General features: G+C 43.4%; 3 protein-coding genes across 5 annotated transcripts in view; 2 read left to right on the top strand and 1 right to left on the bottom strand.

Moving 5' to 3' along the window:
- The window catches only part of CDC26 (cell division cycle 26), a 109,037-nt gene that overhangs the window by 23,467 nt on the left and 61,523 nt on the right, over nucleotides 1-24,047 (top strand). The gene's annotated exons all lie outside the window — the stretch shown is intronic.
- LOC309560387 (E3 ubiquitin-protein ligase RNF183-like) lies at nucleotides 5,405-15,210 on the top strand. 3 transcript variants are annotated; one of them, XM_082264021.1, is made up of 3 exons: nucleotides 5,405-5,461; nucleotides 9,041-9,198; nucleotides 14,292-15,210. In XM_082264021.1, exon 3 carries the CDS (start codon nucleotides 14,325-14,327, stop codon nucleotides 14,898-14,900), a length of 576 nt encoding a protein of 191 aa, XP_082120147.1. In that variant the 5' UTR covers nucleotides 5,405-5,461; nucleotides 9,041-9,198; nucleotides 14,292-14,324; the 3' UTR covers nucleotides 14,901-15,210. The 3 variants fall into 3 exon arrangements, with proteins under 3 accessions (XP_082120147.1, XP_082120149.1, XP_082120148.1); XM_082264022.1 differs by having other exon boundaries at nucleotides 5,437-5,577; XM_082264023.1 differs by lacking the exon at nucleotides 9,041-9,198.
- Nucleotides 18,952-24,047, bottom strand: part of PRPF4 (pre-mRNA splicing tri-snRNP complex factor PRPF4) — a 31,989-nt gene continuing 26,893 nt past the window's right edge. The window contains exons 9-13 of the mRNA XM_082264701.1: nucleotides 22,469-22,558; nucleotides 22,246-22,368; nucleotides 21,308-21,415; nucleotides 21,108-21,226; nucleotides 18,952-19,313 (exon numbers count right to left, since the gene is read on the bottom strand). Coding sequence (XP_082120827.1) covers nucleotides 19,120-19,313; nucleotides 21,108-21,226; nucleotides 21,308-21,415; nucleotides 22,246-22,368; nucleotides 22,469-22,558 — 634 coding nt within the window. The 3' untranslated portion in view covers nucleotides 18,952-19,119. The remainder of the gene's footprint in view (nucleotides 19,314-21,107; nucleotides 21,227-21,307; nucleotides 21,416-22,245; nucleotides 22,369-22,468; nucleotides 22,559-24,047) is intronic.

Consider the following 24,047-nt stretch of genomic DNA (forward strand, 5'->3'; position numbering starts at 1 on the left):
GGCAGGAAGGGGGTAAATTGCCGGGTAGGCAAGTGGTTAATTGAAAAAAAAAAAAAAAAATATTAACACTTCTATTTCTAAAACCATTCTTCATTTACAGCCTTTTTTCACACCTGTCTAATACTTTTATGCAATACTGTATATGCCAAAGCTGAAAGCCCAGTGTGCATAGAGCCTTATATGTATTGGATGCTTCAGCTGTCCCTCCCTGCAATAATCCTGGAGACCTAGACTGTGTTCCTCTCCATGTGAGAGATTAGAGTGTTCCCATCCACCTTTGAGTGTTCTAGCACCTTCTGTTACATATTCCACACTATAAGGTCCTGTTCACACTTGCGATTAGGGTTAAAGTGGGAATTCTGGTGGCAAGAATCAGAGGACTCCAGCTGCCAGAATGACAGATGCTTGTGAATAGTCTATAAACAGCAACAGCTGACAGCGGCTGTACAGGTGCAATTGGAGATCTACTGATTCCCTGCAGTTAGGGACAAATGATCATCCCTGTACACAGACTGTGTCTACAGACAAACATCTGTCCCTAATCGCAGGTAGTCGCTGGATGTGCGAATAGCCGTGGGCAGTTACAGCTGCTATCAGCCTGTCATTACTTTGTATAAGCTGAGCAACTTCAGCTATTCACAGCTTTTTGGTTTCAAGTCTTAGGAGGCTCTAATGCCCACCCTCCCTCCCTCCCTACATCCACCCATCTCAGATCAGATGCAGCCACTGTTTGGGTATTCTGACAGTCATCAGAGGAAATTTCTCAAAACCTGTTGTTTAGAATAGATGGGGAATGATGGGTTTCTCTTGTTCAGGCTGTGCAACTGAAGGAGAAAAATCTTACAGTGTATTGACAACTTTGCTTGTATAGTTACAATAAACCCAGAATCAGTGCATTAGAAAAATACACTGATACAGCAAAACACTGATTCTGGATTTATTGTACCACCAATACAACTAAGAACTGATTTCTACCCCTTACAGTCCTGAGGAAGGAGAAGATTTTTAGCTCCCGAAACATGTTGGATATTTTATGTTATCCTGTTGTGAATAATAATGATTTTGGACCTCTTGTTTGGTGCTTTTGTAAGTCTTTGTATATGTGGTTCCTCAACTCTGGGTCCCCTATTTTAAGGATTGTCCTATTTTCTGGAGAGCAGACCTGCCTGAGCTACTGTGCCCTGTTATAATCCGATCATCTACTGAAAATGTGAGTCCAATGCCTTATTTCCAATTTTTTAGACTCAAAATGAAGAGGAAGGCTCGGAAGGATCAAGTGAATACATACAATTTATTTTAAGTAAAACTGGCCATACACAAGTAGATTTTCATACAAATGTTGGTACAAAAACTATGGGAAAATCCTCATCAGTACGTTCAATGACATGATGAATGGTATTTAAAAGTACTTCCAACATTCGATTTTGGAGTGAATGGAGGTTCCTATACAAAAGCCACATTCACTGTTAGAAATTTGTTCATGAAAAATTCTTCATCCCGCTCCTTAGAATTTTCCCATCACAGTGGCCAAAAACGAACACTGATTTGACCCCACTAATGATTAGAGAATCAAAGGAACATAATTAAATCAAAAAATTTTCATAAAAAATTCTTCTAGTGCAGTGTTTCTCAACCTTTGTTTCAGTCAAGGAACCCTTTTAAATTTCAGACAATCTCCAGGCACCCTTTAGAATTATGGACAATCTCGCGGCAGCCCTTTGAAAATGATGGACAATCTCGCGGCACCCTTTTTTTAAATTATGGACAATCTCGCGGCACCCTTTTTTAAATTATGGACAATCTCGCGGCACCCTTTTTTAAATTATGGACAATCTCGCGGCACCCCTTTGAAAATTATGGACAATCTCGAGGCATACTTCAGAAATTACGGACAGTCTTGAGGCCCCCCCATTCAAAAATGTAAAAACAATCCTAGTGTATTAATGCAGCAACATCCACATCAGTAGGACACCCAATGTTAGAGGTGATTTATTCTTCCAAAGCAATTACACTTTTGCAAACTGGTACTGACTAGTATGCCAATGTTTCTCTGCTCCCTCCCTCAGCTAATGTGACCCAAACGTTGATGGAGAGGGGCAGGGGAGGGTCAAACAAGGAGGCTATGCAGGCGATTAACATCCTCCATATCAACTGATAATGCCATTAGTCATTAGGATGCCCGCAGCTGGAAGGTTGTAACGGTGTACAATGAAAACCTGTGGCTTTGTAGAACTAAAGGGCAGGCTTGTATACAATTTTTGGGCATTTTTAAGGCATTTTGCCAAGGCTTTCCTGGAGAAATCTCAAGCCACCCCAGTTGAAAAAGGATGTTCTAGTGTATGGCATGCTTAAAGTGGCAGTAAACTCAGATTTAAATTTGTATCTATGCAGGGCTGGTGCTAGACTAGTTTGCGCCCTAGGCAGGATAAGCTACTTGCCCCTAACCAACCCCCCCCCCCAAAATAAATAAATAAATTAAATTTAAAAAAATTTTTGTCATGCCCAGAAGTGGTCTGGCAGTGTGCCCTCACTGGGATCACAGAAACCTTGATCCCTGTTTGTCCAGAGTGCGGAGCCCTGACATCGGCTCTCACATCCTGGGCCTGTTGGGGGGAATGCTGGGCCTTCCTCTTTGAGGTGCTCCCAGTCAGGTAGGCTCCAGGTGACTACCTTGTACCCTGCCAAGACAGAATGCACTATGTACCATTGCTGCTAAGGTCACCACCGTGGCAACATCATCTGCAGAGCAACGCCTGGGCTCTCCTGGTAGAGAAGGATAGGACCCACCAGGGCTCCCCCATGGACCACTGGGTTTAGTGTTACCCCCAGTGCCAGTGGGGTCGAGCTCTGTCAAGAGCCTGCATCGGAGGTACCATCTGTAGAGGTGATTGAGGCACTGCAACCTACAGGAGCACACCCAGCAGAGGGAAGTGGTTCTCTAGGACCATCAGGGGTACAGCCAAGGAACTGCCACAGTCAGTGGTGGTATGCGGGTCTTCAGCCCCTTGTGAGGAGCTTGAGTAGTGATTTGGGGCTTTGTAGGACGCCCCTAAAGGTACTAACGCGGCAGAGGAGCCAGAAGGGTCTGTGGCTCACGTTGCTTCACCTGCAACATCTTCACCAGTCTCCACTTGCTGTTTTGTCTGAGAAGGGGGGGGGGGCTATCTCAAGGTCCCCAACCCCTGAGAGACCTGGGGCCCTCTTTACATGGAATCAGAGGAGGAGGGAGGAAGGAGAGGCGACCAGTAGTGCCCCAGAGACCCCCCAATGGCCATCATCCTACCTGGCCCCAGGACAGGAGCTACAAATAAAGGGCCCGTATGCACGATCCGATGATTGGATAATTGATTGTCCGGTTTTTTTTTGCATGCTAATCTAAGATCGAAACTGAAGAGGTTTCTAAAGTAACAAAAATTCTGGTACCACAGAATGAAAATTTGAAAGTGATGTAATGTATTGTAGTGTATTTGTATTTTCGAATGACAACTGTACTGATTAAACAAAAATCGTACAATCTGGTATCGTACCAGAAAAACGTTGGCGCTTGTCTGATTGGATAATATCGGATGAACAGTCGGTCTCCGAAGCTCTGTACTAATGATCCAATTATTGCACGATCGCTTCGAAAGCAATATTTTTTGTCCAATTTTCGGATCGTGTGTACAGGCCATTAGAGTGGGGAATTACAGGATTTCTCAGTAGTGATTTTACAACCACTCTAAAGCCTCGTACACACGATCAGATTATCAGACAAATTTTCATCCATTTTTTGTTGCATGCTAGTCTCGTATGGAAAGTGAAGAGGCTACTTTCATACGAAAATTCTCACATGACAGAATACACCTTCAGAAGTCAAATCATGTGTTGAATTGTTTTGCATGTATTTTTTTGTTTTCAAGCATGCGTAGTCTGTATTCTTGCTCTTACAATTTTTTTTGGATGAAAACTGTATTGATTAACCGCTTGCCGACCGCCACAAGTAGATATACTGCAGCGGTCAGCCCCTCACAGGCAGAGTGACGTAGGGGTACGTCACTAGCCTGTGAGGCTCTGAGGGACGAGCGCGCGCCGCGCTCCCGCGCGGTCACGGACCCCTCCGCGCGTGTGACCGGCGGACCTGATGTCCGCTGGTCACTCTGCGATCGTCGGGGGAGAGGGAGAAAGGCAGGCAGCTTGTGTAAACAAGCTGCCTGTCATTCTCCCCTGTGTAGAAACACGGATCATACGGTTCTACTATGTAGGACCGTTGATCAGTGTTCCTACAGCTCAAGCCACAGCCAATCACAGTTAGAATCTAGGGACACACACAGCCCCTCCCTCTCAAATAAAGTTAACCCCTTCACTGCCAGTGTAATTTTACAGTAACAGTGCATATATATAGCACTGATTACTGTAGAAATGTCACTGATAACCCCAAAAGTGTCAAAAATGTCAGTCAAAGGTCCGATCTGTCTGCCCCAATGTCGCAGTACCGCAAAAAAAAAATCGCAGATCGCCGCCATTACGCGTTAAAAAAAAACCAACAAAAATGACAAAAATCTTTCCCTTTGTTAGTAAACGCGATAACTTTTGCGCAAACCAATCAAAATACGCTTTTTGCGATTTTTTTTACCAAACATATGTAGCATAAAACAAATTGGCCAAAAATGTTAAAAAATTTTGATTTTTACTTTTTTTTTGGGGGGAATTTCATATAAAAAAATTTTGAAAAATATTGTTATTTTTGCAAAATTTACGCTCTTTTTTTGTTTATAGCGCGTGATCAAAAAATCGCACAGGTGATCAAATACCACCAAAAGAAAGCTCTGTTTGTGGGAAAAAAAGGACGTCAAATTAGTTTAGGTACAGCGTCGCACGACCGCGCAATCGTCCGTTAAAGTCAAGCAGTGCCGAATCGCAAAATACCCCCTGGTCTTTTAGCAGCCAAATCCTCCGGGGCTTAAGTGGTTAAACGAAAATCGGATGTTGTGTTCACGTACGATAAAAATTTTATGGCCTGCACATTCGGTTTTTGTCGAAAGCACCATACTAATGATCCGAAAATCGGCAGATCGTTCATCGGACAAATTTTTACTGTGTGTACGGGCCTTAAAACTACACCATTATAATGATATAAGACCAGGTTGGCAGATTCTAGCCTATGTGGCAAGATTACAATTAATCTGTGTCTGATACAGTGTGGTACGCTGCATCATTGTACAGGTTGCATATTGCTAAGCCCAACCTATTGCTGCCAGTTGGAAGAGTAGAACACTTTCAGCTTTTCTGCAGGATAAAGAGAAGAGGACGGAATCCCACAGGATTTAACTGGCAGACGCTTGGCTCCACCCTCCCATTTCTAACCCCCTCCTCACCTGCTGCTCTTACCTGTTCAGTGTACAAGACAAACACCTTTCTGCTGCAGCTGCCACTCTGCCGGGTATGATGACTCCCGGATGAACTCCTAGCTGCCCTATTGCAGGTATTTATGTATTTATGTATTTTATACTTATTGCAGGTCAATATGCCATCATGAAATAGGTGAGCATGTTGCTGTGATTGGCAGGGGGCGCCATGCATGGCATTTATCAGCACCTGGTAAGTTTTACCCAAAGATGGATTGATTGTATATTGGGCCCTGGGCTGCTTTCAGTTCATGTCCGCCCACCCTCCATTCAATGGAATCATGTTCAGAGTCGTTGCTTATTTTTTGGGGTTTTTTTTTTTGGGGGGGGGGGGGTTTCTTACCTTTTTTTTTTGTACCCTTTTTTTTGGGCTTATTTCTGAAGAATTTAAAATGCATTATTTGAATTTGAAATTGGATCTTATGTAGCAGTGTTCCATTTGCAAATCACATGTGGTGGCAGCCAGTAATATGGAAATGGATCTGCCAGGTGCATTCATATTGTTTTTTTATGTTAAAGGAAGGATTTAGGGCACAATCACATGGCTGCAGATAGTTTGCTGCATTCAGAGGCAGCTAAATGCAACACTGTATGCTAGTGCCGCATACAAACTGGCCAATTAGCTGTGGTTAGAATATTGCAGAAACACCGACCCTTTACTAACACTGGTTGTGTCCAGGGCCGGTCAGAGCGGTTGGCTCAGATGAGCGGTGATCAGAGGTGGTACAAGCCATGGATCTGTACAGAGAGTACAAACTTGACAGCCACCACCGATAGCAGTTCACACACACTGGGGCTGATTTACTGAACCCGGTGCAGCTCTGCATAGAAACCAATCAGCTTCTAGGTTTTATTCTCAAAGCTGAACACGTATGAGAATTCTTTACAGATCAGATGCGATCTGAAAAGCATAGATTTGCATATTCTGCAAAAAAGCATTATTTCCAATGAAGGCTGTTCACATATATGCGGTACGAATTTGATCCAGTTCAAAAAAAGGGTCCTGTGCGAGTTTAGTGCGGTGTAGTGTGAATTTTAGCTCCATAGACTTCTATGGAAATGGATTGAAATCGCATTCCAGTGCTCACATCACTGCAAATTATTTTTTTTTTTTTTTGCCTAGACTTTTTAGAAAAAAAAATTAGAGATGTGACCACTTTCCTCGCTAAATTTGCATGGAAACCGCACATGCTAAACAGAATTTGCATTGCAATGTATAAAAAAATTTGCACCGCATAAGGCCCTTTTGTAGCAAAATCGTGGTATAAATGCATATGCGTTTTTACTTTGATTTTGCTGTGTTTCAGATGAGTTTCTCTTGTGTTTCTGGCCAGCCTGCACCCGTGAAAAATTGACATGTGGCTCAAAAATGCAAATCACGGGTGCGTTTTTACTGCGATTTCCATTTATTTTATTGGGAAGCTGCGTTTTTGGTACGGTTTTCAAAACTGTGCCAAAAGATGCCGCATGCAGGACTTTTCAAAACGCACTGCCCCCACAGCACATCGCTGGATCAGATTGGGCTCAGGTAAGAAAAAGGGGGGGCTGGGGTGCAGCACAGAAGGTTTTGCACCTTTAGAACTACTTTAAGGATTAATAGCCTGCTATATAATATATTAATATAATTATTATTTTTTTATTTTTTTTGGGGGGGTGGGGGGGATTAATACCACTTTAACTTGAGAAATTTCATACAAGAAAAATGGCTGGAACTTTTCAGATGCTGCCAATTGATATATAGACAATATCTTGAATAAAATATTATTTTTATTATTTAAGTCGAATAAAAACACATGATGAGATAGAAAGGGCCATATGATTTGAGAAACAATATAAGGCAATATAGTTGCTTATTAGAACAAATACTTTCACATGGAAGTACCCTCAATACCCTAACATTCAGCAAGGTCCATATAGTCTAAGACAGAATGATCTATAGCAAGGTCTACAAACTTTTCAAATGGCCAGTCTACTGTCCTTCAGACTATAGGGGACGAGATTGTGGCAAGTGAGGGTAGAAAATGTCCTGGGTCCAGCATCAGTGAGCATAGACGTGGCCTCAGGGATTGTTGTCAGTAGGAAGGGAAGTAGTGCTCCATCATCAGTATCAGTGGAAGAAATAGTGCCCCCATTGTTGGTGTCAGTGGGAGGAATATTGCCTCATATCAGTGAAAGAAATAGTGCCCCATTGTTGGTGTCGGTGGGAGGAATAGTGCCCCATTGTTGGTGTCGGAGGGAGGAATAGTGCCCCATTGTTGGTGTCGGAGGGAGGAATAGTGCCCCATTGTTGGTGTCGGAGGGAGGAATAGTGCCCCATTGTTGGTGTCGGAGGGAGGAATAGTGCCCCATTGTTGGTGTCGGAGGGAGTAATAGTGCCCCATTGTTGGTGTCGGTGGGAGGAATAGTGCCCCATTGTTGGTGTCGGTGGGAGGAATAGTGCCCCGTTGTTAGTGTCGGTGGGAGGAATAGTGCCCCGTTGTTAGTGTCGGTGGGAGGAATAGTGCCCCTTGTTGGTGTCAGTGGGAGGAATAGTGCCCCATTGTTGGTGTCGGAGGGAGGAATAGTGCCCCATTGTTGGTGTCGGAGGGAGGAATAGTGCCCCATTGTTGGTGTCGGAGGGAGGAATAGTGCCCCATTGTTGGTGTCGGAGGGAGTAATAGTGCCCCATTGTTGGTGTCGGTGGGAGGAATAGTGCCCCATTGTTGGTGTCGGAGGGAGGAATAGTGCCCCATTGTTGGTGTCGGTGGGAGGAATAGTGTCCCATTGTTGGTGTCGGAGGGAGGAATAGTGCCCCATTGTTGGTGTCGGAGGGAGGAATAGTGCCCCTTGTTGGTGTCAGGGGGAGGAATAGTGCCCCATTGTTGGTGTCGGTGGGAGGAATAGTGCCCCATTGTGGGTGTTGGTGGGAGGAATAGTGCCCCATTGTGGGTGTCGGTGGGAGGAATAGTGGCCCATTGTGGGTGTCGGTGGGAGGAATAGTGGCCCATTGTGGGTGTCGGTGGGAGGAATAGTGGCCCATTGTGGGTATCGGTGGGAGGAATAGTGGCCCATTGTTGGTGTCGGTGGGAGGAATAGTGGCCCATTGTTGGTGTCGGTGGGAGGAATAGTGGCCCATTGTTGGTGTCGGTGGGAGGAATAGTGCCCCATTGTGGGTGTCGGTGGGAGGAATAGTGGCCCATTGTGGGTGTCGGTGGGAGGAATAGTGGCCCATTGTGGGTGTCGGTGGGAGGAATAGTGGCCCATTGTTGGTGTCGGTGGGAGGAATAGTGGCCCATTGTTGGTGTCGGTTGGAGGAATAGTGCCCCATTGTGGGTGTCAGTGGGAGGAATAGTGCCCCAAGGGTCGCATAAAGGCTGGGCCACAGTTTGGAGACCCCCGATCAACTGAACTGATATTGAAGTGCAAAGATCATTCTATCTTCTATCTGGTTTGCGGAATTGTACCGCCCCCTCCTTTTTGTGTGTCTATTAGAAAAAAAAATACTTTAAAAGAACGTTTTAATCAAGCTGTTATGATATCTGTATATCATTGGTAGCACCTGAAAAGTCTTAGCAATCCTTGTTTTCTGAGGTTTCTCCTTTAAAGTAAAACATAGAAGCCCCAGGCAAGGGGGCACATTTGTTCCAAGCTCATACTTCCATTGCTGGTATTTGCAGTTACATCCTGGTGCCTGGGGCTCAGATCCGGATTGACAATTACCTAGTCACGCAGCGACTGCCTTGAAGAGGAACCGAGCAGTCAGCCGAGATGTCTATGATTAGACAAAGGCCATCTCTGAGTCCTTTCTTCTGAGAAACTCCACTCTGCCAGACAGGTGAGAGAGTACAACTTCATGTTTCTTAAGCCTGGTACACAGTAAGTTCTTATTCGTTCAACCCAGCAGGATGAATGAAAAAAACTGTACTGACACAAGTGATGTTAGTACAGCAATATCCCCTGCTGTGCTATTTTGTTCCTACTGGGGGACAGCCCCCCGCTGGAACACACCGGACAGCGCTCGCAGCCATTGGCAGCCAGAGTTGATCGAATGAGGGTTTTCCAGCATGCAAATTCGACACAAGCCGTTCATGAGACGGGCTTCTGTACACATGGGCCGAAAGTCAGCCGGCTCCTGCCAGATTGACCATTTTTTCAGGCCTGTGTGAACTCGGGTGTTAGGGTTTGTTCAGATTGGTGGCCAGGGGGGTGGTAAAAGCAACTGCCCACCTAAAGACTGGCTTGCTCAGGGTTGTACATATGCCAAGGCTGCGATGCTTTGCATCCACGCCAAAAATTACAAACAGCATGCTGCATTTGGTGTGTGGTACCACTGCTGAAAGAGACTCATTTAGGTATATGGGGCATGCGGCAACTGGTGGTGTGGTAGAAATGGGATTAAGCAGGCAGTGAGGAAGCGGAATGTTTATTTTATGTTCTGGTGAATGTAACCGGAGGGGCTGGAATTTACAAAGGTGGTCAGGAACACCGAAAACTCCCTTGGATTGACAGTAAAAAAGGGAATTGAATTATGGCAGGGAGAGGACACTGTTGGAGCATCCAAGCCAAAAAAAAACATTGGGGGCTGATTTGGTCCACCCAGCTCCACTTTGAACTAAAATATCACTTTTGAGGGAACTAATGCTTAAGTTGGTTGTAAACCTCAAACAAAATATGAACAAAGCATATCCCTCAATAATGTGTACTTGTCTCAATTGGGAGCACTGTCATTTCTGTCTGCTACCTCATTCCTCTGCTATCTGCATGAATCACGTCTGACAAGTTTTCCTGACAATCTGGGCTACTCACACAACAATGATAAAAACAGGCTCATCTGTAAATGCTGGTCCGGGGTGCCATGTTGGGAGCTCTCGGAATCCCAGAGGTGTTCCTCTCTTCCTTCCAACGCTACGGGCGGACTATCGACATGGCACCCCAGGCCTGCATTTACAGATGAGCCTGTATTTATCATTACCGTGTGAGTAGCCCAGATGGGAGGCTCAATAAATTTATGAAGTTTTGCTACGTTTAGTGGCGCTTTCCCTTTTTGTTTCCTTCCTCATCCTTTAGACCAAGGTTTCTCAACCAGGGTTCCTCCTGAGGTTGCTAGGGGTTCCTTGAGAAATAGGCAATTTCTGCCTCTCAGATAAGTTTCCACTGACACCATTGTTCCTTTTAGCTGTCTGTAAGGGGGGTAATTCTTCCCAATGATGATAAGAGTAAGGAGAATTCTTCCCACTGACTGTCACACTAATGTGTCATGAGTTGTAGATTTAAAATTTTAAGCTGGGGTTCCCCGAGACCAGAAATTTATTTCAAGGGTTCCTCTGTGTTGAAAAGGTTGAGACAGGCTGCTTTAGAGTGCTACAACTCTTGGAACAGCTTGCCCTAGTGTGTGGAACTTTGATTTCATCTATTGAACTCTGAACTTTTTGCCTTTGCGCCAATCACTCTCCCCCTTGAGGAGGAGGGCGGATCCCTTCCATCCAAGCAGCTCTCAGAGCTCTGCTCACTGAGCTTTGCAGAATGTAACTTTAGCTCTCTGCCACTTTTTTTCTGACAACTTAGACATGCTTTATATATTCTGGACTTTGAACAGATGTAGAGAAGACTGCAGATAAACAGGTACAACTTATGTAGGATTTGCATTATCTCTTTGTAACACTTGAGGCCAGTCACTTCACTGGGTATGTATATATAAAAAAGGATGCCTGGTACATCTAACGGAAGGCTCACTTTAAATTTCAAATGGCAACTGCAGTTCACTCTCCCTTCAGTATTTATGAATGATAATTGCCGAATCAAAAGAAAAGCTGTACATAATGTGGAGGAGATAACATGGCAGGGTACTTCCTGAACAGATGGCTGCAGAATGGGAGCAGGAAGTCGAAGAGGGCAAAGTTCTGTGGACACAGTTTGTGTGTTTTACAACAGGGAAAAGTTTAGGAACTCTAGGAGTCATTCTCAAAGAGTGGCCACAGAGTTCAGCACAACAAACACAACCAGTTAGAATATATTGTTTACCAGGGCAGGCAATTATATTCACTTTGGCACTTTCTGATGCAACCCACAGATTGGGAGTTGGAGACTTCGTTGTCTGCACGCTGGTCCCAGGGCCAATGATTTACTAAGATAGCACCAGGATGAAGGCCTAGGAGCTTACACTTTTAACCCTTTCACTGTGGAGCGAATACATTTTACCGGGCCTTTTTTTTTTTAGCAGCGGGAACGTGGGCGAACACCGTTCTGGCACCTCCAGCACTGAACGTATGTAATGGCAAGGTGTGCTGGAGGGTCTAGTGGTGCTGGCTTCTGGGAGATCTATTGGTGCTGGGGTGGAGGGGGGAATTTTGTTGCAAGTGGTCTATTGTTGCTTGCTGTAGGAGATCTAATTTACTACTTTGTTATTAACCCATTCAATACACATTTCTTAGCAAAAGGGGCAGTACTGGGCGTTGGTAAGGTGAGGAACCAAAGGACATTGCTCGGAGGTGGAGACAAAGGATGACTTGGAACAGGGGGGAGTACCTGCACCTATCCTTTAAGGGGTAAAAAAAAGCCCTGCATTTTACACCTTAAAAGTGCCCTTAAAAAAAAAAAGAGATAACAATGACAGTCTCTGTATTTTTGTCTTGAAGTTTACCAGTGCTTGGTTGCCTATATCTTAACTGTTTTGCCACCACCTATTAACTGGCCATTCACATTACAGTCTCCATTAGATTACCCACTTCAATACCGGGCACTTTCACCCCCTTCTTGCCCAGGTAAATTTTTAGCTTTCAGTGCTGTTGCACTTTGAATGAAAATTGCGTGGTCATGCAACACTGTACCTATATGACATTTTTACTTTTTTTATGGTATTTAATCACCACTGGGTTTTTTTTTTTTTGCTAAACAAATGACAATTTTGAAAAAAAAAAAAAAAAGTTTCTATTATGAAATTTTGCAAATAATTTTTCTTCACTTATGTGCACTGAGGGGGCACTGATTGTCAGTGTAAAGAGCCTTGCTGATTATCGGCTCTCCTTTCCTCACAAACAAAGCGCATAAGGAAAGGACTGCCGATAACCCCGGCAAGTCTGTTTACATATGATCAGCTGTAATTGGACACATCGGTCACAGAGCACGCCCATTGTGGGTGCGCAGGGGCAGGATTCTGGGAGGATGTCCATGGACACCCTCCCAGAACAGGAGAGCCACGCTGTAGCCGTCTTTCGGCTACATTGTGGTACTAAAGTGGTTAAGGGCTCATGAACATGGGAAGAAAAAATGCCACTTTTTTTTATTGTGGCCATGTACATGCATGCAGCATTCAGGAGCATATAAAAATTCCCCAAAGCTACGTTTGGAGAGGCATTTTAGCATAATTTACACATGTACGCACATACAGGAGTCTAAACCCGTGTGTATGAGTGTAAATTTATTCTAGGGGCTATAAACAATTAATATTTTAGCCAATATGAGTTATGCTTAGAAATGCCATACACCTGCAAACATGCATATACATAAGATTAGGGGCATTTTTCTGGCAGCATATCTGGCGCATACTCCAGCTGAAGCTTAACTCTAGGCAGATATAGAATACACAAAGTAATGCAGCTCTGTATCATTTGATACATCCTTAAATGTATTTTTTAAAGCAGGCAGTGTAAGTACCTGCATTTGAATTGGTTTCAGCCTTTTGTGATCCCTGTACAGTAGAATGTGAAAGGAAGAAGGAACAAATCTGTTAATGTACTGACAAGGAGCATGTAGGAGGAGGAGAGAGCAGAGTGACGGAGAAAAAGCTCATCACTACTTCTACTATGACTATCTAATCATAGGCTTTAAGTTTTACCTTTAGGTAAGCCTATATTGAGGCTTACTTATAGGTAGTGTAAATCTCTCCTAAACATGCACTGTTTAGGAGATATTTACTGTCCGAGCAGCCAGTTACGTCACTGACGATTGCGCTTTAAAGGAACGGCTGCCCGTGCCGTTTCTTCAGAGCAGTGTGCTGTGACCGATGGCTCCTGCATAAACGTGCGGGAGTGACGTCATTGCAGCTCCGGCCAGTCACAGAGCCGGAGCATTGAACCCGGAGGGAAGACTGGGTATAGATGGACGCTGTCTCCAGCGATGACATTGCATCGCTGGAAGGCTTCATTTTCAGGTAAGTTTCACACAATGTGCTAGTATGCGATGCATACTAGCACATTATGCCTTTGCCTAGCAGGTAAGGTAAAAAAAAAAGAAAAGCGCAGCAGTTTACAAACCCACCTTATCACCCTTAAAGTAATCCTCCAAAAATACAGTGAGAGTCTACTTTATACTGTATAGAGTTGGGATTTTGAAATTTTCCAAAATGAGAAAGCCAGTAAAGTTTTGTAAGAATGAGGTTACCATCAATATAATAAATTTCATAGATGGAGCGATTCCCCCATTAACACAGTCAGTGTTGATGGGGGAATCCCTCCTGCAGAGCCGTTCCCACCAGGAGAACCCAGTGATTATTGCTGTCTATAATAGCCGTATCTACATGTAAAACCTGACAGGCTGGTTGTTACCAAGTTGATTGATCAACTCGGGTACATTCAGCCTGCCCATACATGGTTTGAATATCGGCCGGTCCCTGCTGAACAGATTCGAACAGTCTATGGCCGGCTTAAGAGAGTTAAATTTCCATTATCTTTCAGTTCTCAGGCCTGTTGGGTTTGAATGTTAATACTGCACGATGATATATTTATTAATCTTCTCCAAATAAACTGCCACCCTCTTGACTTACAATTGCAGCACTGAGCTTGGCAAGCAGGTTTGCAGATGTTAGCCTCACTTGTAGGACTAAGGCAGTGGAAGGCAATGCCCTCGAGGAGTCAGAGGTAGTAAAGTATACATATTTTGGTTATTTTCACATATTGCATTATAAGGATGTTTTCTTTTTTTCTCCAAAAGGTGAAAATTTGGTTGTACTGGAATGCATAACAAATGATCAACAAGGCGATCGCCATGGCAGACACCACAAAGTTGGACCCAGACTATGAGTGCCCCATCTGTTGGAACCCTTACAATAACACCTTCCGGATGCCCAAACTCTTAACATGTCACCACTCCTTTTGTTTGGAGTGCCTGGCCCGTCTGAGCTTTGCCACTCATATTCACAACCGGCTGCAATGCCCGCTGTGTCGCCAAACCACAGCTCTCCATTTAGATCAGACTGTATCAGACTTACCCACCAACACTGCCATACTGGGCCAGCTTAAGCTAGAGCCAGAGAGAAATGGACTGTGCACTAGAGACTCCCGAAGGCTAAATTTCTTCCACCGGCCACCCTCCGTCTATACCCTCAACATGGCTCATGACACGGGGTCCATAGAGGATACTTACCAGACAGACCTCCAGCCCACATTAACCACCATTCCCTCAGATGAATCTTCCTGGCAGTGTTTTCACAATCCTCAGTTCCGGATGTTCGCTTACCTCATGATTACCATGCTGGTGGTGAGCTTGCTTTTAATATTTTCCATCTTCTGGACTCGTAAGATGTTATGGGGACCAGGCTGACACCAATCAGCGGCATAATGATCCTAATGTCACAACACATCCCCACTGCTATCCAGCTGCGGCCTGTGTGAATTGACAATGTGGACTTTCCATCTGCACAAGCTGAAGAATGTACAGGACAAGAAACAGAATGGGATACAACCTTCAACTGCCAACTAGTCCCATATACTGAAACCTGTACAAGGATAAAAGGGTCATCTCCATATGACAACGCTTGGGGCTAGCAATTGTGGGGGAGGAGTATCTCTGAGTGCTTCTGTACATGGACATACCAGCTCCAGAATCAGAGGAGTGGGGGTGAAAAGTAAATGTGATATACAGATAAAATATAGGTTTACTTTTAAGTCCTTGCTGCTGTCTACAAAAAATATAAAAGCTATAAAAAACTTGAATGGATTATCTTGGTCTCTGACCAGCCTGTTTGTTTCTTGGAGACCTCTGGACCCTGGCTGCGGGTTCTATATAAAGGAAACATAGACATGACGCCTCTGCCTGAGCAGCCAATCAGTAATTTGTCTCACACAGAATCCACCACTGGCTGAATGCTACTCGCCTCCACAAGCTTGTTATCATCATCATCATCTTCTGGGTTCAGGATCTTCACCCATCTTGACTGGTCAGGCCAGGATTGCATAACTACAGCTCATGTGAAGGAAAGTTAATTCAACACTTGGCAGTTCCCGAGATATTGATATGTATAGTGAGCTGCATGTGTACAATTCACGAGGAGAAAGGTAAGAGTTCTTTATTGCAGAAGAGACAAAGAGGGCAAATTTCCAAAACTGGCCATAAAAGGATTGAAATTTGGCCAGTTCAGCAAGGATCGAAAGCATTTTGATCCATGTTTGTCTGTAACTGTTCGTCGACAGACGTCGATCTTTAGAAAACTTTAGTTGATCAGCCGCAGATTATTTTATTTTCACAGGGGAAAATCCCACTGTCAGAATACAAAGTCTCTAGCAGAAAGATTTCTATATCCACCTTGCTTGTGTGGATGGAGGAATCTTTTTTTTTCATTTAGCATGCTGGCAGAATGTAAAAATACTAAACATGTATGGCCAGCTTGGTGCTGGAGCAGACAGAATCTGGAGAAACTGTGCATGGCAACCAATCAGCTTCTAGCGTTCATTTTCAAAGCTTAAAGAGGTTGTAAAGTCAGAAGGTATTTTTTTAGTCTGTGCATTAAGATAAAAAGCCTTCTGTGTGCAGCAGTCCGTCCCCCTCAGCTCCCCAATACTTACCTGAGCCCATCTCTATCCAGTGATGTCCATTAGTGCCTCAGCTGTCCAGGACTCTCACTCCTGACTGGCTGTGGTGCCATTGGTTCCCGCTGCTGTCAATCAAACTTAGCCAATCAGGATGGAGAGGGACGGGGCTGAATGGCAGCTTATTGTCTGAATGGACACAGAGCTGCAGCGTGGCTCGGTTGTCCCCATAGCAAGCTGCCTGTTGAGGGGGCACTCAACAAGAGGAAGTGGCCAGGATATCCAGCGGGGGACCCGCAAAGGGGAGGGTGGGGCTACTCTATGCAAAACCACTGCTCAGAGCAGATAAGTAGAACATGTTTGTTATTTTACTAGAAAAAAAAAAATCAAGACTTTACAGTCACTTTAACTTAAAAAGCTGAGGCTAGAAGCTGATGGATTACTATGCACAGCTAATATGTTTAGTAAATCCCTCCCTATGTATATCTCTTCTGCAATAAACAAACCTTCCTGATCGCAAATTTTATATTTTTTTCTATGTTTCTGCTTTAAATACATTTTTATCTGCCTTCTCCCCGAAAAATAAAAACACTTATTAAAGTTGGTTCGCAACAAAAGTTTCTGGAACCCTACGGTCAATTTTGGCTCAGGGGGCAAAATTTCCTAACTGATCCAGCAACGCAGTCAAATCTATTCTGGTTTCAAACAGTTCTACATATTCCTTTAGTAATAACTGGATTCTTTGTAAGAGAAGCATCCAGTCTTTTAAAAAAAAAAAAATATATATATATATATATATATATTGTTTTTGCAATAACTACCTCATGTGGTATATTCCACAACTTAACCACTCTTACAGCAAAGAACCCCTTCCTGCATTGATGTCTTTCTTGTGACATCTATGTGACAGCAATAGGCATGTGACAGGTACTCTTTATGGAAAGCATTCAAAACGCCAAGATTGGGGATTTTGAATACTTTCGATTTTCAAAAATTGGCGCCTTTAAGACTTCAGTAAACTGGAAGTGATGTCATCGCTTCCGGGTTACCATATCTGAGACCCGATCAAAGCCGATCCCAGCTTTCCTTTGGTATCCAGCCAATTGGCAGCTCGGGTCTTCCGGTGGGACGGGAGGAGAGCCCGGGCGAGACAAGGAAGGCGGTGGGAGGGTACGTCTCCTCCCCCTGCTTGTAATAACAACCGAGCTGCTTAGCCGCTCTGGTTGTTGTTACAAGCAAGCCGACCGTTGGCTCTAAAAAATTGTACCGGGGTGATGCCTGCAGCTGCTGGAATCACTCCGGTACCACCACTTGAAGTCAAATGTTGTACAAGGTATGTTATTTTGGGGGGGGGGGGGGGGGGGGTTAATTTGTCAAATTTTCACAATATCTTTGGATATTAATTCAATTTGTAAGACATCTTTTCTATACTAGCAAACCTAGATTTTCTAACCTCACAAATATGTGAAAGGCTTACTTAAGAGTCTCCTTTCTAATCTCTCTCTCACCAAAGAGGCCTAGAACAATAATTCCAGGCAACAACTATGCTAAAGACAGAAAGTCCACCCAGCCAACTTAATCTGAGTTCTGTGTGATCCACTGCAGCCAAATTTCAGAAAGCTCATCACATGTGAAGTGAATGGGTCTGTTCTCTATGGTGTCATTGCTGACTTTTCTTAAAATGATCACCTTGTAAAATATCCCATTCCATTTCAAATAGAAATGAAAGGCAAAATATTTTTGTATAGATATAAAAATACATTATAACTACCATTTTTCCTTTATTTATTGATTTAATAAATAATCACATTCCATCTCTGTGCTCAGCTGCATAAGAGCTGGGGGGGGGGGGGGGGGGAGAAGCAGCAGCACACTGAGCTTTCCAGTGAATGGCTGTGCAAAGGGGGTGTGTCATGACAAGTCTGATCATTGGAGGAGAGTACACAGTTGCCAGCATAGCTAGAGATCTGACAGTGGTGTGATCTCCTGGCTCTGGTCAATTTTTTTTAATAGGAAAGCAAGGGGCCTGGCAGGAACACCAAGGATTTCACATAAAATAAGCAATACAAAGAGAACAGGATACTTTCTCATACAAGTACATGGTACAGCAGGCACATATCAGGAATATGAAGTGTTTGGGTAACAAACGCTTTAAAGCCAAACTGCACCCCCCACCAAAAAAACAGGATAGGTAAGGGTTAGATCCATCAGGTCATCTTTACATTGATGAATTGCTTTTCCATAACCATTGGGGAGATTTTCTCTCACTTTTTGTGGTCACTGAGGCAGGAAATAACTAAATTCTCTCTAATTGGACACAGACAGTATCAAAACTTTTCTTGTGGGTAAGAGTTGACATGTCTAAGTTTTCATTGTGGTCTGTAGTCCCGCTAGGAATATTTAGAAGAGTTATCTCAGTTTGGTCATAATGACAGCAAGTAAAGTTAAATCTACCCAACAGGGATAGGGATGTCAATAAAAACCTGTCAAGGGTTATAAAACCCTTTTCCACGCTACCCAAAATCATACATTTTGTCTAAAGCTGGGCTTTTAAGATGTGGCTAGTATCCTGGTTTTCATACGAAATCACTACTGTCACTGACTAGAAACAAGAATACAGCAAGTGAACTTCTAAGTCCTGATCTATATATTTTGCAACTTACTACTATTTGCGCCAGTGCTGAGCCAACAGTATTCGGGGGGCTCCACCTAAAATAGAGAATGATAGTTCAAATCTCAATGTGCGATGCAATTACCGGCCTACCTGAATGAGACCTTCCAGTTTTTGAAAAATCCTAGCTGTTGAGATATCTGTAGGATAAACACTACCAAAAAAGTAACTGGACTTTAGGAAAAACATTTTCTTTTAATGTAACTTATAAAATAAAATCAACAGGAAGGAAAACTAAACAGTTTCTCCTCGGTGGTACTGAGGTGTTTTCCATAATGAGAGGTTGAACACTTCTTGATGTTCCGGTACAAACTGCTTGAGAATTGTCCTTTTGTCATAAATGTCACTCCGCCGTCCACAGCTTAAAAGTTCTATCGTAGGAGCAGGTGGCAATGAGCTCCCCATCATGTGAGATGTCCACCCCCATCACCTTACCCTCGTGTCCAGCCAGGGTCTTCAATGGAGACCAGAGAGGGTGAGTCCACACCTTGGCTGTGTTATCATAGGCTGCTGTCAGGAGATACTGACCATTCGTAGCTGCAAGAGAAGAGAGAGTGGTGGGCTGTTTTCATGCAGACCAAGCATACTTGCTCCAACAGAATATCAAGTCAAAGACCACAGTGGATTTAACACACTCAGGCAAAATGAGCACAGAGTGTATTTTCTAAGACCTCCCAACATACAAAGAGCATGCACCCGGTGTTCACTAGAGACTGGGGACTTCAAGAGTGCAGCTTATTCTTTCAATAAAGACATCACAGAGAATGCAGGCTATTCCTTCACTAGGGACATTAACAAGACATTACAGGGGTTATTTACTAAAATTTGAGTACTCAGAATCTGGTGCAGCTTTGCATAGTAACCAATCAGCTTCCAGGTTTTAGCCCCCCATTCACGTCGGGCCAATTTGACATGCGATTTGACACGCCAAATCGGAGCCAATTGCTGGCAACGGCACCGCCGAATCAGTACGACACAGACTTTGCGGCGCCGCACCAATTCCCAAAAATAGTTTCTGCACTACTTTTGGCGACTTTAGGGGCGGTTTCTCAAATCGCCCCCAAAGTCAGTCTACAATGCCAGTTTGAAATTGTGCGAGTTCAGCTGAACTCGCACTATTTCAAACCCGCATTCTGTGTGAACCTAGGCCTAATTCCAAAGCTTAACTGAACATGCTGAAGCCATCCCCATTGAAGTCTGTGAAGACGAGCGCGTAGGGTACGGCGTGCTGACGTCAATACGCTGCCCCCGCGGAACGGGCTACATGAGAGCCGGTCGGCTTATATTTTCTGCGATTTCTCATTTGGACACTAAGTGTGATTTTAATTATGTGGAATAAAGCTTGATGGTATTACACTATCTAGTTTCTCTCTCCCGTATGTCCTACCCATTACATTTGGATATATCCTACTATCATTGTCTGATGTGACTGAGTGTATTTGGAGGTATGGTGTCCCGATCCCTCTGAGCGGTTCTGTGAGGATAACATCACTCTATGCTTGTTTGGCTTAGCTATCTGGTAAGGAGATATGCATGTCCTCTGTGTGCAGCACCGTGGTGAATAGCCTGACTGGATTTCTCCTCACTCCACTCATCTTGAAAGCTCTCTGGTACTTTGGGAATATTACATGAACTATCATGATTTTTATGTCTTTGTTCAATCAACTACATTTATGCTGAGTTACAATACTATGCTGTAGATCCAGCTGATTGTCTTTGATTTAAATTATTTATTATTTTTTCTGCTATCAGTGGAATTTTTCTCTCAAGGTTCTTTATCAAGTTGAAGTAGCGCGGCTTTTTTTCTCCATATTTCTGCTTGGTGTTGTCTTGCCTGAAGCTGCAGCTCATTACGTAGTTAGCGCGGTTATTCTCCCCTTTTTTTGAAGTTAAAAGCGGTTTGATTCCCATGCACAGCCGCATCAGTTTTAGTAACTCTCCCCCCTACCTGTCTATTCACTATAAATTTGTGAAATTACTGAGAATGCACTACTTAGAAACCAGTATCATCACTAAGAATGCAGTCTACCTATTCACTAGAAGACTAGGGACATCACTGAGAATAAAGTGACAAAATTGAGCATGCACCCAATTCTTTCATTAGAAACCGGTGGCATCCCTAAGAATGCAGCCTGTCCATTCACTTGAAACCAGTGACATTACTAAAAATGCAGGCTAGCCACTCATTGAAGATCAGTGACATCACTGACAATGCAGTTCATCTATCCACTACAGTCAGATGACATCACAGAGAAAGCAGAATGTCTACCTACTAGGAAACCGTGACATCACTTATAAATGTCTGGAGAGAAAGTAAAAGTTAGCACTCACGCTGGAACTTCACTCCACTGATCAAGTTCTGATGAGCAGGGATAGTATAGATACAGCGCCTCTGACGCAGATCCCACACTTTGCACGTGTTATCACCGCTCCCTGTTGCTATGTGATACCTAAAACACAAAAAAACTGAAGCTTAGAATCTTGTAATGGACGGACTACTCATGCCAAAGATATATTCTCCTGAGATTTACCCATTAGGGGAGAAGCTGATCCCATAGATCTCTTTTAGATGACCTTCCAGGAACATGATGCAGCGACCGGTCCTCAGATCCCACACTCGACCAAAAGCATCCAGGCCTCTAAATGGTCAAGAGGTCACAATGTTATGTGGGTAAAGAACCATGATTACAAAAAGGCCTTCTCATAAGTATAATTCACTCAGGTCTCCCTTAATTATAGTCTCCAAATCTCCCCTTCCATAAAGTGGATTTCAAGTCACAGAATGACATTAAGTCAGCTGGTATAAGAACATATCCCTATTGTAAAAATCCCTGTATAACACTGAAATATTTGTTCTCTGGGTCCCACCAGCTGGTTTAATGTGTTCCCTATAGCTCTGTGGGAGTCAGAGGCACAAATGGCTGTTTGATTAGAGTCAACCAATCAATGCCTCGGTCCAAACAAACAGAAAAGGCCAAATCAGTAGACGGTAGGGCATGGTCATAGTTTACACCAGCAAACAGATATTGCAGAGGTACTTATTGATAATTAAAAACCGCTACTCGTTCCTGAATCACTCTGAACCATGAATGGAACATAGATTACAGGACAAACTACAGGAGAGTTTGTAAAGTCATACCACCAATGTCACGTGATACTCATTGTATAAGTGGAAGGAACTTGGGGGTGCAGTCCCTGTAGATCTGAGGGGGGCATACAAGGAAAATAAAACACAGAATTTTTTCTTGCACATGATTGGATGATAGAAATCAGCAGAGCTTCCCCCTCAGATCTACAGCACAGTGGATCAGCCCCATTGTGCGTTGGGGAAAATGTACTATTCTTGAAGAGCAGCAAGACTGAGAAGAGTTAATGTCAGGTCTTGCCTCTCAGGAGAGTTAAATCACAACAGCAGACTTGCTCCCTTGATACCCTCTCACACAGCCACAGCGGGATTCTCTCTACTTACCCTGTGCCGGCCAAAGACCCGTCTACATGGAAGGAAAGGTCATACACCCCTTTACTGTGTCCTTCCTGATGCAGAATCTCTTCCTGAGCTTCCAGATCCCATAAGCGCCATGAACGGTCATAGCTAAATCAATCAGCAAGAAAACAAGACAATCATTATTTAAAGAATACTTGCACAGTCTGTGTAATTCTCAGTGCCCTGTCCAAAATGGAAGAATGCTCACCATGTGGTCCCCAAGAAACGTCCAGATGGATGCCATGCCACTCTCGCCACCCTCACAGTGTGGCCTTCAATATCTGCGACTGGCTCATCGCTGCAAAAAAAAAAAAAAAAAAAATTTATAAAATAGTGAACAGAAACTTTTTTCTTTTTTTGTTTTAGAGTAAAGCGACCGATCCAGGAAATCTTTACTCTGAGGTTATAAAAACACAAAAAATTTGTAAAGAGTACACTTTAAATTGGTGGTACATTTTAAAGATAAATGAATTCCTGGTATGAATATTTTATACAGAGTTACATTGGTACAGCTTAGATCAACGTAACTATGTATAGTAATCAAATATAAATGGCATCAACCTTCACATCTTTGGGAATTATATGGCAGCTCCTCCTTTAAGTCAGCATCTTGCTAAAAACGTGTGAATAAATAAAGCTCCTATTTGTGCAAAAGAAATCCCCTAGTGTTGTGCAAAACTGAAAAAAAAAAAAAAAAATCTTATGCATGTATTATTTCACCCATGCCACAAAACCTATATGCTTGAGGTATGCAATCCATACAGTATATAAAGTGTTTTCTAAAAATATATAAAATAAAAAATGTGTATTCAACAAATTAGTTATATCTTAGTGTCCGTCCTTATTTAAAAAAAATGTCCATTTTAAGCCAAAGATCAAAAACCAAAAAATACAAAACAAAAAACACAAAAGTCATTCTGTGCAGTACTTGTGTTGCTCATTAAGTCCCTTCATACCATCCACTGTGCCTTGTTTATTACTGTGAAGACCCTTTCAGTTCTCAAAACACAAAGGGCTGTGCCGCATGTAATTTTAGGGTACACTCACCAGACCCAAATGGTCATAAAGACCAACACAGCCTTAGTGTTTAAACACTAAGGCTGTATTGGTCTTTATGACCATGTGGATGGTATTAAGGGATTTTAAGTGGTTGTAAAGTCAGAAGGTTTTTAATCTTAATGCATTCCATGCAAAAAATCTTCTGTGTGCAGCAGCTCCCCTCAGCCCCCCCCCCCCCCCTAATACTTACCTAAGCCCCATCTCTCACCTGATTTGCTGAGACACAGCAGCGGCGCCATTGGCTCCTGCTGCTGTCAATCAAACTCAATTAAGCCAATCAGCAGAGAGAGGAGGCGAGGGCCAAACAGCAGCTCCGTGTCCGAATATACACACGGAGCTGCAGCTTGGCTTGGGTGCCCCCATAGTAAGCTGCTTGCTGTGGGGGCAGGAGCTCCAGCCAGGGACCTGAGAAGAGAACGATCTGGGCTGCTCTGTGGAAAACCAACTGCACAGAGGTGGTAGGTATAATACGTTTATTATTTTAATAGAAAAAAACGAGACTTTACAATTACTTTAAATGAGCAACACAAGTACTGTACAGAAGGATTTTTGGTTTTGTATTTTTTTTGGTCTTGGTTTTTGTTCTTTGGCTTAAAATGAACATTTTATAAAATAACTATGGACACTATGATATAACTAAATTGTTGAATACACATTTTTATGGTGTCTAATTTAATATGTAATATATTTGTGGAGAGCACTTTTTATATGGATGGCATACATTAAGG

This window comes from Pelophylax lessonae (genome assembly GCF_965119305.1).
Source record: "Pelophylax lessonae genome assembly, chromosome: 7".
NCBI classification, from domain to species: Eukaryota; Metazoa; Chordata; class Amphibia; order Anura; family Ranidae; genus Pelophylax; species Pelophylax lessonae.